We start from the raw sequence: 13503 nt of genomic DNA, 5'->3' as shown, positions 1-13503 counted from the left end.
TCGGCCAATGAGCATCGTCCACATGCCGCGGCCGCAAGAGGGGCAGCCGCGAGTTGGCTCGGATAAATTCTATTAGAGCAGCGGCCGCCGGCTCAGCCAGCGCCGGGGAGGGGAGCCGGGACGAGGGAGGGCAGGAAGCGGGAGAAAGGGACACCCCAAAAGCCCCGCCGCCGCCACACACAAAAAGGGGGCAGGAAGCCGGAGAGCCGACCGAGGCCTGCGCTGCCGAGCCGGGGAAGAGCGCGCCGAGGAGCCGCCGGTGCTGCCCCGTCAGAGGCGGGTGGGGCGGTTCTGTCTGCCCCCAACCCTGAAGGCGCTCGCACCTCAGCGAACCCGGAGGGAGGCCCGTTACTGACTGCATCTCCGACGGCGAAATCAGGAGAGGAATTCTTTAAAGGGGGCGGCTCATTTTATAACCCCCCCCCCAGTTTGGGTAGCAGCCCCCTCTTCCTATTTTCGGCGCCCCCTTCACAAAACACCCCTCGAGTTGGACCCGTCACCCTGAGGGAGGCGGAGAGGGCTGGGTGACGCACCCTTGCCAGTAAAAAAAAAAGCATTTCTGAGTTGGGGCGGGAGGAGGGGAAAAGGGGGTTTCTTGCCCCCTCACCTGGTGGTAGCTGTGGGCCGCGTCCCTCCCCCCGAAAGAGCTCTCCCGAAGGGGGTGCGCGAGCCTTGATTTGCTGGCTGGCTTCGCCTTGCTAGAAAGCGCCGGGCCCCCTCCGGATCTCTTGTCTTCGATGGTGACAAATCCGGGAAGGAGGAGTGGGGATCCGTAGGGGAAGGGAGGGAGGCGGGCTAGTGGTGAGCGAGGGTAGGCGCCGCTTTTTTTTTTATTTGCTGCTGCTGCTGCTATTCCTACTGCCTGCTGCTGCTGCTGCTGCTGCGAAGAAGGAAGAGGAAGAGAGGCCGCGGAGGAAGGCGAGGGAAACCCGAGCGAGGCTCCATTTGCTGCTGCTGCTGCTCCTCCGCCGGCCTCAGCCATGGAGAACGCGCACACGAAGACCGTGGAGGAAGTTTTGGCTTATTTCAGCGTCAACGAGAGCACCGGGCTCAGCTTGGAGCAGGTCAAGAAGCTCAAGGAGAGATGGGGCGCCAACGGTAGGTCGGAGCAGCAGCCCGCCTCCTCCTCCTCGCCGGAGGGGAGATGCTGCTGGGATTGCCTCCCCCCGCGCTCCCCTCCGCAGTTCTTTTTATCACCATTCTTCTCTTCCCTCGGCCCCTTCCCAAGGCCTAATCGTGTGGCCAGCCACGCGCAGGAAAAAACCGGCATCTGCTTCAGGAACCGGAATAAAAGGAAAGGGAGAGAGAAGATGGCTGACTCTCGATCCACCTCGTGGGTTCCCTTCCGTGCCCCAGGCTTCTGGGGCTGTTCCAGCCTACAAGCTGCCCGCCCGCTTCCCTTTCACCTTTAACGAGGGCAGAGCTGCTTCTGTTTTACACGGAACACGTTTTATATCTCTCTTTTCCCTCCCGTTCTTAGCATCTTAGCCTATTGCTTATTTGACCTTTGTTTCTTTTGTTCTTTTCCTTCCGGCTTGGTTCCTCATTCCTGTTAAACGCTCTTGGTTTAAAAAGAGGATTCTGAAGGTGCGGGAGGGGGCGAGAAGGCACACTGCTTTCACTGTGTTGCAAAACCGGCATTTGCATAGGAAATTGTATGACGGGGCCAGAGGTGAGGGAGCTACCCTTGAAAAGTGAAGAAGTGTATTTTCTTTCCTCCTTGCTTTTTGAAAAAGGAAGGTTGAGGGAAAAATAAAATCTGTTTGTCTGAGGCTTAAGAGAGGTGTGTGTGTGTTTAAACACCTTTGACCCTGTGTGTGAAGCTCCATTAGAAGTTATGGTTGGCAGCAGTGATGACTTGGCTGAATTTGTAACCTCACTAGCTTGATGCTTAGGGTAAAATGCTGGGAGCCTGAGGCCTGCTCTCTTGTCTCAGTGAAAGAAGGCACCTTAACCATTACATTGTTTGTGCCTTTGATATTAAGTTAAACATTCTAAAAAACCCTTTAATGCAGCTGAGGCTTCAAGTATGGATCCTATTATACTAGTTTCTAATAATATCTTGTTTTTTCTTCCTTTCTTGGACGTGCTTTCCGGAAATCTTTATCTCTTAAAGAGCTACCGGCTGAAGAAGGTAAGCAAGTTTGTGAGGCATTTCATATTTCTATATGACGTTAATCAGTGTATATTTGACAACTTATGTCTACATTTTTTCTTGGCAGGAAAAACTTTACTTGAGCTTGTTATCGAACAGTTTGAAGATTTATTAGTTAGAATTTTGTTGTTGGCAGCGTGTATATCATTTGTAAGTATCTTATCTTTTTTATTTCATATTTGTCTGACCTGCCATGTATATAAACCTGCCATGCAGATTCTTCAAAAGTTCTTAAACTGAGAAGTGCAAAAACCATATCTTTTAATTTGCCTTAAGTTTTAGCCTTGGGACTGAATATCATGTTTTCTACCAGAAAGTGTTTTGTCTCTGGATTTTAGTGCAGTTACTTTGACCTCAATCCTAACCATATTTTCTCAGAACAAGTTTGATTTTGCTGGGATACTGCAGTTCAAAGTTGTGTTTTCATGTGGGGGCAGGATTGCATACCAGTTAAACCAGATACACACTAACATTTTTTGATACATAGTATCCATGGGATCGATGATATTTTTTCATTTGAAGTAGGATCTCCCAGTTCTTGCCTGTTAACCTTGGCCCCAGTAAGGAGGTGAACTAGTATTCTTTGTGTGGTTGATTGTTATGAAACTAACTGAGACTGCTGGAAATCTTTTTTTGGATGCAATGCAAACTGTAAATAGAATTTGCATGGGGGGAATATTCCAGTTGCCTTCCCTCGCTGATAATAGCAAGGTGACAGTTGTTGCTCTTGACAGTGACAAGAATGATGACAGCAGTGATGGCACCATTGTTGACCAAATTTGGTAACTGACCTTTGGGAAGCCTCCTGCTTTACATGCAGAATTGGTAGGATGGGACTGTGAAACCGGTTCTGGATATTTTTACTTCTTCCTTATTTAAAAGCCGTTGAATAGATTTAACATTGCCTGATGCCAGCTCTGTGTTTGTGGAGAAACAGTTAGATATGCAGCAAAGATTGAAACAGAGGGTGGTCATGGTTCACACATTCTGACATGCTGAAAAGGAAGGGGTAAATCGTAAAAGCATTACATGTGGAGATGATACTTAAACAGGATGGCATGGTTCTCTTTGGCGAGACTTTAGCTCTAAAATGCTTGGTAGCATTGGGCATGTTGTGCCAGCCTAAACTATGGACAGGGTTGATGTGAGGATGATGGAGATAAAGAATGTACAGCTCTTTGTAACCTGAAAGGTAGGTTAGAGAAGGCTGGGGTTTGTAGGACTGTGCACACCAACATGTGCTTTCATTATATATGGCAACTCTAGAGTTCCCCTTTAAGTGCAGCTTTTTGTGACGTATTAGCAATTATGGAGAGCCCCATTACTTCCAGGAGCAGCTTTTCAGGGATCACAAGGCACTGTGGTGGGAAGAAGGGGGTTTAAAAATGGGTCATATGTGAAACCTCCAAGATGGCTCTCCCCAATTATGGATTTATGTGGCAGTTTTCAGAGGAACTAAATTTAATCTTTGGGGCCTTTTTAGAAGCTTTAAGAGTAGAAAACAGTAAATGGTGCAGAACTCTCTTAAGTGTTTGCAAAATAATTGTGGCAGTAGGAAATACGATCCGGAAAAAACGGGTGAGAGGAGGGTTACCCCTTGTACTAATATGTAGCATAGTATGTTGCTGCTCTTGAGCCAGTGAGGGTTTCAGATATCTTGACACTGGCATGTGCTTTCAAAGAAGATGGTCTTCAGTTCTGGTACTTATGCATCATTGCAGTTAGTCAAAGCTTGGCACTGATTTTTCTTGTGGAGACGATTGGCTTAGTCATTCTGGTTTTTTTCTTACAAAAGTTAACTATGTATGACTATGCCATTTTAAAATGAGCAAACATTTTATGTAAAGGAAGTTGTGAGTATGAGATGAGACCAACCCATTTTGGGGTTCACTAGAGGGTATGTTAGTAAATGTGGATCACATGTGCATATTCAAAATACATTTGCAGTTTTAAAATAGCACTATTGGTTATAAACCTGAGCAGAGAATTGCAAGTTTTTGAAAAACCAATTTGTAGTTTGTTTCACTGCATAAAAAACACTTCATAAAAAACCAGGTTTGAACTGAATTTGAGTGACAGTCCATTATTTGTGTTTATGATTTGATTAGAAATGCTCAAGAATTATGCATTCTGAAAGCAGACAATTTGTGAGCACTACATCTGAAAAGCTGTGCACATTAACAACGTGAGATGACATGCCTTAACTTACTATGCATAGAATTCCCTACAGTTATTATAGCGTGGGTTAGGTTTTCCTGGAAGAATCTTTCCTTAAACAATTTCCAGGAAGCAAACCAGTGAATTTATTTCTCCAGAGTATATTCTAATATTTTGAAACTGAATCTGGGGGATGTTAATTCCAGAGTTAAAAGCTAGCAGAAAAATGTGAATAATTTTGTTCTCCATACAGTCTTATTTAACTGAATTATTAAAAGTTATTGCTATACAGTGGAACCTCGTGTTACGTACCACCCTCCTTACGAATACTTCGGGTTACAAGCTGTGCTAACCCGGAAGTAGATGCCCCTTGTTGCGGACTTTGCCCCAGGATGCAAGCGAAAGTTGAGCGGCGCGGCAGCAGCAGGAGGCACCATTAGTGAAAACGCGCCTCATGTTAAGAACGGTTTCCGGTTACAAACGGACCACCAGAACAAATTAAGTTCATAACTGGAGGTACCACTGTAATCTTGAGGTTTAATTTTATGCTGATTTCAGTAATGCAGGCCTGTATAGAGTATAGATAAAAGATACTTGTGTTAGTTTACTCACTATTGGCTATTTTATTTAAAAAAATGACTGTACTCCTTGAATAGTTGCTGTTGAACAATTTCTTTGGTTAAGGTTGCATGTGGATGTTGAAATGCAATCCTAGCAGAAGCTTTTAAGATTGGCTTTAGAATTGCTAAGTTTCCATAGGTCCAAAGCTGACAATATTCTAGCCTATAGGCTTATTGACATCACACATTAAACCATAGTTTGAAGAATAAATTGTTTCTGTGTGAATAAGCTAGTGTGCTGGTGCATGCTGCTGAAAAGTTCATGCTGTGTTCCTCTGCTCTGCCACAGGGAACCAAGTAGGAGTCTGGCTTGTTGTGATATCTGAAACCCGGCTCATGGTTTGATTTTCCCCAAACAAACCATGATTCGTATTCTAAAAATAAACCTTGGTTACTACTTGTGGCTTGTTTCTCTCCAAACAATGAACCTGGTTTTAGACGTCATGACAAGCCAGGCTTGTTTCCTGGCAGTGTAGCAGAAACTGGGGAGGAGTGGAGCAAGAACTTTGAATGCACCAGCACACTGCATGTTCACATTAAACCTTTTTAGAAGTATGGTGTAGTGCAGTGATGGCCAAACTTGGCTCTCCAGCTGTTTTGGGACTATTGACTCCCATCATCCCTAGCTAACAGGACCAGTGGTCAGGGATGATGGGAATTGTAGTCCCAAAACAGCTGGAGGGCCAAGTTTGACCATCACTGGTATAGTGTAACATCTGTCATGTCTGCCAGTTGGTTGAAGTGTACAATATAGAAACAAGTATTGCACTCAGAGACCTAAAAAAGATGCTTCCTCACTTTTTCCCTTGAATTTCTGATGCGATTTGGAATCTTAATGTTGGAACAAAGTATTTAAAGGGCCCTAATAGTGAAGTGCACTTGAATAAGCCTCTTCCCTCCAGAATAATGGGAGAACTGTGCTCCTGAGGAGTTGTGATGATTAATTTACAAAGAGGCCAGGCAGTGCTTAAAAGGACAACTGTGAAGTGTACATTAGGGGAAAACTTGGGCCTATAAATTTTGCAATTCCCCTCTGAGGGAAATAAGACAGTGTCTTTTATCTGTTTTACTGCAAAACAAGCATTTTACTTAAATACAACCTTCCCCAATCTTGGTTCCACAGACGGTAGACAACAGCCCCCATCATTCCCAATCAGCATAGCCAATGCTCAGGGATGATGCAGTTTGGTCCAACAACATCAGAGAAAACAAGATTGTGGAAGGTTACTTTAATGTGCAGAGAATTATGTATTGTGTGACATTCTGGATGATTGTATTTTGCTTCCAGGTCTGTAAAAATAATAAGAATATGCAACTTCCCCTTTCTCTGCTGATGAGTGCTTGCTACATGTTCGTCTTGAACAGTATTGTTGATGATTTAAAACTCGGAACACCTAAAGTTTGTATGCATGGTGCTTTGTTTGTAAAATAAGGACAGAATGTGAGAACCACTACCCTTTAGACTAGGAAAAGTAGTACATGCAAGAGAAGGAAAATATTGTAATTCCAACTAATGAAATTATAAATATTGGACTCTATGGCAGGAATCTGGTTCATTTTTATGAACCAGTGTGGTTGGTGCTGGAGTAGAACTGGTCTGAATCCCTCCTTAGCTGTGAAGCTCACTTTGTCATCTTGGGGCACACTATTATCCCACCTCAAAGGGTTCTTTTAAGGATAAAATGAGGTGAACCTGTGTATTCCACCTTAAGATCCTTGGGTGGAATAGTGGCATAAAAACAATACAATATTCTTTGCCCTATGAAAGTATGATGCCATATTGCCCTGACCAGTGGCCTTTCTTATGTTGTCTAATTCTGACGGGCAGTAGCTCTTGAAGGCCTAGGAGGTGTTTCATAGCTGTGCCACTTAAGATCCTCTCACTACAGGTTGTGTGACTTCAGGAGGTAAAGGATGTGCTCTATCACTGAATTATGCTCCATTGTCAGGGAGGGCCTTTCTCTAGCACCAGTTCCTACCATATTAGCCTTGATTCTATAATGCATCTTGGGAGATGTGACATTACTTATTTTCCTGAACAAAAATGGCTTGCTGTGCTTCTAATAGTGACCATGAAATTGGCATGGGCAATTTAGTACACACAGTTGTTATCCTGGTGCTGGAGAATAACAGATGCAACATAGATAAGGTTAAGTTATTGGAACATGAAGGATCATCTTACTCACAAAGACACAATCCTTCATACTAAGCATTCATACACAGTGTTCTAGCTTCGGCATTCTCTGACTTCTGAGAATTGGCCTATGTATCTGATGTTGCTTCTTACAGAGTAGGATACTTGTAGCCTAAATTACATAGCCGCCAAACCAATAGCCTCTTTTTTGGTAACTCCAGTAACTACAAATAAAACCCTGCTCTCTGGCAGATTGAACTTAGTTTTGTTAATTTTGTTAAACTTTGAAACAGGATTGAAGAGAGATTCTAGCAGATGTGATCTATGCTTATGTGTGATATGCCATATAGTGGAGATTAGAAAATATACGCTATATGAGAGTTTAGAAAGGAAGGTGGCTTTATCATTCTTTTTAGAAATTTGGCAGCCTTTAAACATTGAGTATTTTTATCAAGTATTTGATATGCTGTAAAGCAGGTACTGTATCTTCAACCTTTTCAGAGGCAGCACCCACTTTTAACCCAAACATGCATTTGGGGACCCATTTCTTAATCTTTCACCATAATATTTGTGTAGTGGTAGTGCTCCTATTACGGCCCACCTTGGATCAAACTGTGATCCTGACTCACCATTTAAAGACCAGTGCTGTAAAGAATAATATGTAATGTATTAAGAAGCACTGCAGTAAAAAAATATAAAAGAGGGGTGTTAAAGATTTTACTTGGTTAGTGTAGAAGAGGGGATGCAGCTCATTTTATGTGGCCTTGAAAGCTGGCTTGAGTTATTCATTTCTCTACACCAGACAGATTAAGGGAATGATCGAACATGTTATATAAAATGGTGAGAAAAGTCTTGGTATGTAAAAGTGCTGCCTGCATTCTGATAAAAAACACAATTTCCTTTTATAATGACCTCCCTGGACAACTTGTGGACATTTCCCCCTCAAATTTGTTTTCAGGAGGCATCTGGAAGTCATGTAATCATCTTATTAATTTATTCACTGCCTTTTTGACCATGTATTTGTTTGACAGACTTGTAACATAAATTAGCAATTTACCTGACAAAAGTTTTTTAATGCTTGTAGAATACCTAATCCTATTGTGCATCTAGCAGAATGGGCACAGTGATCAACTAAATACATCTTTGGTCCCAAAACTGCTTAGAAAATTATCTTTGTGGTAGTATTTGGCTACTTCACTGTGTGTAGCATTGGATTAAACAAAATATGTAATGGGAAGTACTGTAGAATTTTAAAAAACTCGCTTAACTTAAGAATGTGTAGCTTTCCTCCCTCCAGGATGTTTTAATTGATGTTTTAATTAATTTTAATTTGAAGCAGCCTAGAACCCAGTCAGATGAGCAGCTAATAAATTATTATTATTATTATTATTATTATTATTATTATTATTATTATTATCTGAATTATAGCAAATGGTACTTATGTACAGAAATAACTGATAGAATATCTAAGCGGTGGGTGCTCCTCTATTGACTAACTTTCTGTAACAACTGATAGGGAGAGTTTTTTGGCTGTGAATCATGGAAATAGTGGAAATAACCTGAATTGATTGTGGACAGTGTCTCTAGGGCAAAATAATTTGTATGGGATAACTTGTTATCAAAACTATTGCAAAGGAATGCTTTATCTGTTTAATTTTAAATGAATTATGGTAAATTAATAAAAACAGTATGCCATTAAGAGTCCATACAGCACTCCAGAGAGCATGAGTAAAACAAAAGCATTAATAAGGTATTGTGAATTCCAAAAAAGTACTAAATGTGCATAAAAACAACAACTAATTTTAGCAGGAGTTGGACAGAGACGTGAATCCAGTTAAATGAGAATGGCATACCCTCCAACATTTCTCCAGTGAAAATAGGGATGTCCTATTCCATAATAAAAAAGATAATAAAAATTTGATTACAGTATTTAAACCCGCCCATCTGACTGGGTTGCCGCAGCCACTCTAGGCAGCTTCCAACATATATAAAAACATAGTGAAACATTAAGCATTAAAAATCTTCAGATGTCTTCTAAAGGTTGTATTTATCTCATTGGCTCGGGGTTTACATAACTCTGTACCTTCCAATGAAAATAGGGACGTCCTAAGGAAAAGCAGGACATTCTGGGATCAAATCAGAAACCAGGGCAGCTTCTGTAAATGTGGGACTATTGCTGGAAAAAAGGGACACTTGGGAGAGTCTGGAATTGTGTGGGATGCATGTTCTATGTGCTATTTTTTATCTAGCACTTTACAATGTTTGTAATGCTAATCTCATTCATGACCCAAAATCAGATCTTTAGGCTTGTGGGCAGTGAATTTAATTCTGCTTTATTTCAGAATTAGTCATTAGATACAGCACTGGTCCATTAGTATTACCCATGTTTGTGTTTAGCTGATCTTTGGAGGCTCATGGAAGCAGTGAGACTTGCTGTTTTCAAGAACCTCCAAAGACCAACTCAGGATCAGACCCAAGCTGGGGCAAGTGTTCACCTATAGTTTTCACTGGTGAGTTCATTGTGACTAGAGTACAAATCCTGCACAGAAATATATTAAATACATAATGGCATAGTCTTTTTTATGTGTGATGACAATTCTTAAGAACTGGTCTGCCTACCCCCAGTTGTCTTATAGCAGACTGCTTCTACCAAGTCTGCCAAATGCCCACTAGAAGCTTTGACCTTTCACACAGCCAGTAGCCACACAGGAATCCCAAGTGCTAACATGCCAAAACATTCACATTTGTCTTTCCTTTTTAAAGCTTGGGCCTATATCGTGTTATACACTAGGCTGAATCTTACATGGTTGAATACACACAAAATGCCCTGCACATAGAAAGCAGGTTGTCCAGGAGTAGGATTTTAGGATAGCATGTTGGTTTTCTGTGTGTGTGCAAGAGTGTTTCGGGGGTGGGTGGGTTCTGTCATGTGATCTCTTCCCTTCCAACCTGAAACAATCCAAGCTTGCCACCTCAACTGATTGCTGTTTGTGAGAACAATTGGTCATTAAACGTGTGTTAATAGTCTTGTGTGGTATGGAAATGTCACACACCATTGTATGATGTCTGCTATGTAGTTCAGAACTTAAAAGGTGACAAACATGATGTTTAGAGACATTAAACATTTGATACCAATCTGCATGTACGTTTTCAGGACTTGCAAATAACTATTCATATTGGGCAAAAGATTCCTGCATTGCAGAAGGTTTGACTAGTTGACCCTTGTGGTCCCTTCCAACTATGACTGTAGGATCTCAGAGACTCTTGACTACCTATAGCTTACTATTCCATGCCCATCCCTAGTTGGTGTACCTATTTGCTTCAGGTCTCATAATCTTTTGTAAGCAGCAGTGGTATTTTAAACATTTTTGGAAGGTTTATGAAACAGCACATATTACTACAACTCAAAGAATCACTTCTAAAAGTCTTAGCAATATAAAGCCGCAATCCTATATCTGTGTATCTGGAAGTAAGGCCATTGAGCTTGGTAGAACTTCAGAGCAAGAATCCCATTATAAAGGGAATAATGATAATCTAATCAAGATCAGTTCATAGGACTGCTTTGTGGTAGAATTTAAAAAAATGTTACAAGAAATATCAAGACAGTTATTTGTATTTACTAACGATTTTATGGTTTCAGTGTGTATATTTTGATTGGTTTGCTTGCTTGTGGGGATCTTGTGATGATGTACAACAAATAGTCTAAATAATTAAAATATGCTAAATTTTGTATTTTGCTATAATGCCGGCAAACGTTGAAGTTTGGCTTTAAAATGCAATACATGAGTGACTAGTTTATAATTTGTGAATGTAGAGAAGAGGAAAGGCAGATAGCAGCTACAGTGGATCTTTACATAGAATTCTCCAGTTTCAACTTTTTCATGATAATTGTACTAACCTCTCATAAAGGAAATTGTTCATTATAAGGTTGGCACAGCTCATTGTTAAAGTTTACATCCTCTTTGGAAGAGAAAAGTGAGCTGTAAGATGTGGTTTTTGTAATTGGTGCTTTATATCTAGCAAGGCATCTAAAATCAGCATGGCTGCTATTAATGAAATGAACCATTTGACAATTTGAGCATTTAGTTTACACAGCAGGTTTCTAGACCTCACAATTCCTTAAGAAAAAGCTGCTGTGTATGGGAAACTTCAGCAAATGCTTATAAGAGTTTAGGATGGGATATATTGGAACTGGTCTCACTCCCTTCTTGTGGCCTGGAAGTCAGTTATTTGTGTTCTCATCTTCTAGTTCCTCCTCTAATTGATGCCTCTCCGGTGCCCATTGTCTGTGCTGGGTATTGTAGAGAAAGGTGGATCAAAAGATAATCAGTTTATCATGAGCCAGAAATTAAAGACCAGCATGAAACATGTAGATATGTATACAGTGGATCCTCAGGTTACGTTACCTTCGGGTAACGTAACTTTCAGGTTGCAAACACGGCAAACCCAGAAATGTATACTTCCGGGTTTCGCCGCATGTTCAGAAGCGCTCTATCAGCGGCGCTGCATGTGTGTGTAGAAGCAACACCTCTAGATGCGGACTTTTTGGGGTACATACGGACCCCCGGAACGAATTAAGTTCATATCCGGAGGGTCCACTGTACTGTAATACATTCCCTGTATCTAAGTGGGAGGTAATGTGCCTAAAAATCTGGATGAATAATATTTTCTTGATTTTCTTATTTTATCTTTTTGTAAACCACTTTGAGAGTATTTTTACAATGAAGTGTATAAATTTTATGAAGTGAATTAATCATCTTAAATCAGTACGAAATATTTATTGTTTTTATTTTATGTCATATTGAGCATGATGGACTTTAAAAAATTGGCTGTCTTACTGGTGCTCTTATTCCATTGATAGATGCCATTGCAGAGGCATTTAATCTCTTTATTTAGTACTAGGATCCTGAATACTTCAGTCACATCATAGCTGTATAACTGGAGCTCCATCAAGTGGCTAATGATAAGTTGTAGCAACAGCCATTTAAAAGAGCCAAGATTAAATTTAGGAGTGAAATCTAGATTCTGCATTCCAACCCACCAGAAGGTGATTTTCTAATGGAGTTTTCCTCTATTTAAGATTTACCATGCCCCTCAATCTAGAAACTGCCTTCCCTATAGCCTTTAGTGCAGTACAGCATTTCCTCCATTCTCTATTTCCCACAGCCTGTGTACCCACCTGGAAAATAATTCTACTTAACAAGATTCCTCTTCTTCCAGCTTCCTATTGACTGGCTTCCAAGCACTAATGATTTCAGCATTATTAAGTTTGTTGATTTTTACTTCCTGTTGCACAATATGTTGAATATAGTAGTAGATATTTTCTGCATTAATTGTTGCAGAGTTTGATACAGGCTACGAAGTAAGTGTAGATTAAATGAAATTTTGGCTGTGACTCTTAAGTACCCCATTCAGTGACCTGGTTCACATGTAACATTAAACCATGGTTTAGTGGCGCATGTGAACCCAGCACAGCACAAGCCATATTTTGTTGTTGGCTCCCTAACTTTAATTATGTTTCAACATTGTGGGTGACCCCACACATTGTAATTCTTTCAGTTTGTATAAGGATTTCCACTGCTCTTGCGTATTCTTCCCGCTGAAAGCAGCTCTTCATGTTTGTGTTGGAGATGGTTTCTAAAAGTGGTCTGGGATGACTTCTGAGTCAGCACAGGAAACGCTTTGGGGGAAACTAGGGCTCAGGGGCTCAGAAACCTTTTGATAAAGGCATTTATCTACCTAAGATCAAGTTTCATTTTTTAAAGTCTATCATGGATTTTTATAATATCCAGTAGCTATGGGAGCACCCATGTAGATACAATCAAGGAACTACATGTATTCAAGAGAGTACTTGACTGCATTTAGCTGTAAATAATTAGGAGGGCACTTTCCTACGTTACCTGATATGAAAGTAAATTATTCTTTATGCTGATGAATCTAAATAAGGGGATAGCTGCAAGCTGAGCTTGAGCTCTGTTGGGTCTGACATCTTTTTAAAAAATACACACACGCAGTATTGTATGAAATTTTGCTGAGACATTCCACACTTCTTCCATTTTTATGATTTAATCACTTTGGTTTTTCTAGTGCCCTGTCAGTATTTTAGCACATATGCACCTCTTAACTGTGTGGCGACCTTATCCAGAAAATGTCAACTACATTCTAGTTCCTGATCACCCTGCAACCAGACCGCTCAGTATTACATGACTTAACCTTCTCTATTGTTAACAGAGAGGAGGCTTGGCTTTAAGGAATGTGGGACTTAGTAGCAGATTATAATGACAGTTTAGAACCTGATAAATATTACCATGTTTCAATCTCAGAATAGCAAACTAACCAAGCATAAGCATGGTAGCACAAAGCTTACTATGTATTGAACTACTAAAGTCTTATCTTTAAGAAACTGTTACAGATTGTGTCTCCGGATTTTATTTTTT

At 40.8% G+C, this 13503-nt stretch overlaps 1 protein-coding gene across 2 annotated transcripts in view; it reads left to right on the top strand.

Moving 5' to 3' along the window:
* Positions 1-854: 854 nt before the first annotated feature.
* Positions 855-13503, top strand: part of ATP2A2 (ATPase sarcoplasmic/endoplasmic reticulum Ca2+ transporting 2) — a 51865-nt gene continuing 39216 nt past the window's right edge. The window contains exons 1-3 of one of the 2 annotated variants that reach the window (XM_053370056.1): positions 855-1098; positions 2117-2134; positions 2223-2305. In XM_053370056.1, coding sequence (XP_053226031.1) covers positions 981-1098; positions 2117-2134; positions 2223-2305 — 219 coding nt within the window. In that variant the 5' untranslated portion in view covers positions 855-980. Of the gene's footprint in view, positions 1099-2116; positions 2135-2185; positions 2306-13503 lie in introns of those variants that run through there. The other variant, XM_053370055.1, reaches the window with a different exon arrangement.

Source organism: Podarcis raffonei, chromosome 16 (genome assembly GCF_027172205.1).
Source record: "Podarcis raffonei isolate rPodRaf1 chromosome 16, rPodRaf1.pri, whole genome shotgun sequence".
Classification (NCBI taxonomy): domain Eukaryota; kingdom Metazoa; phylum Chordata; class Lepidosauria; order Squamata; family Lacertidae; genus Podarcis; species Podarcis raffonei.
The sequence above is the reverse complement of the archived record's forward strand: the minus strand, read 5'-3'. Positions and strand labels throughout refer to the sequence as shown.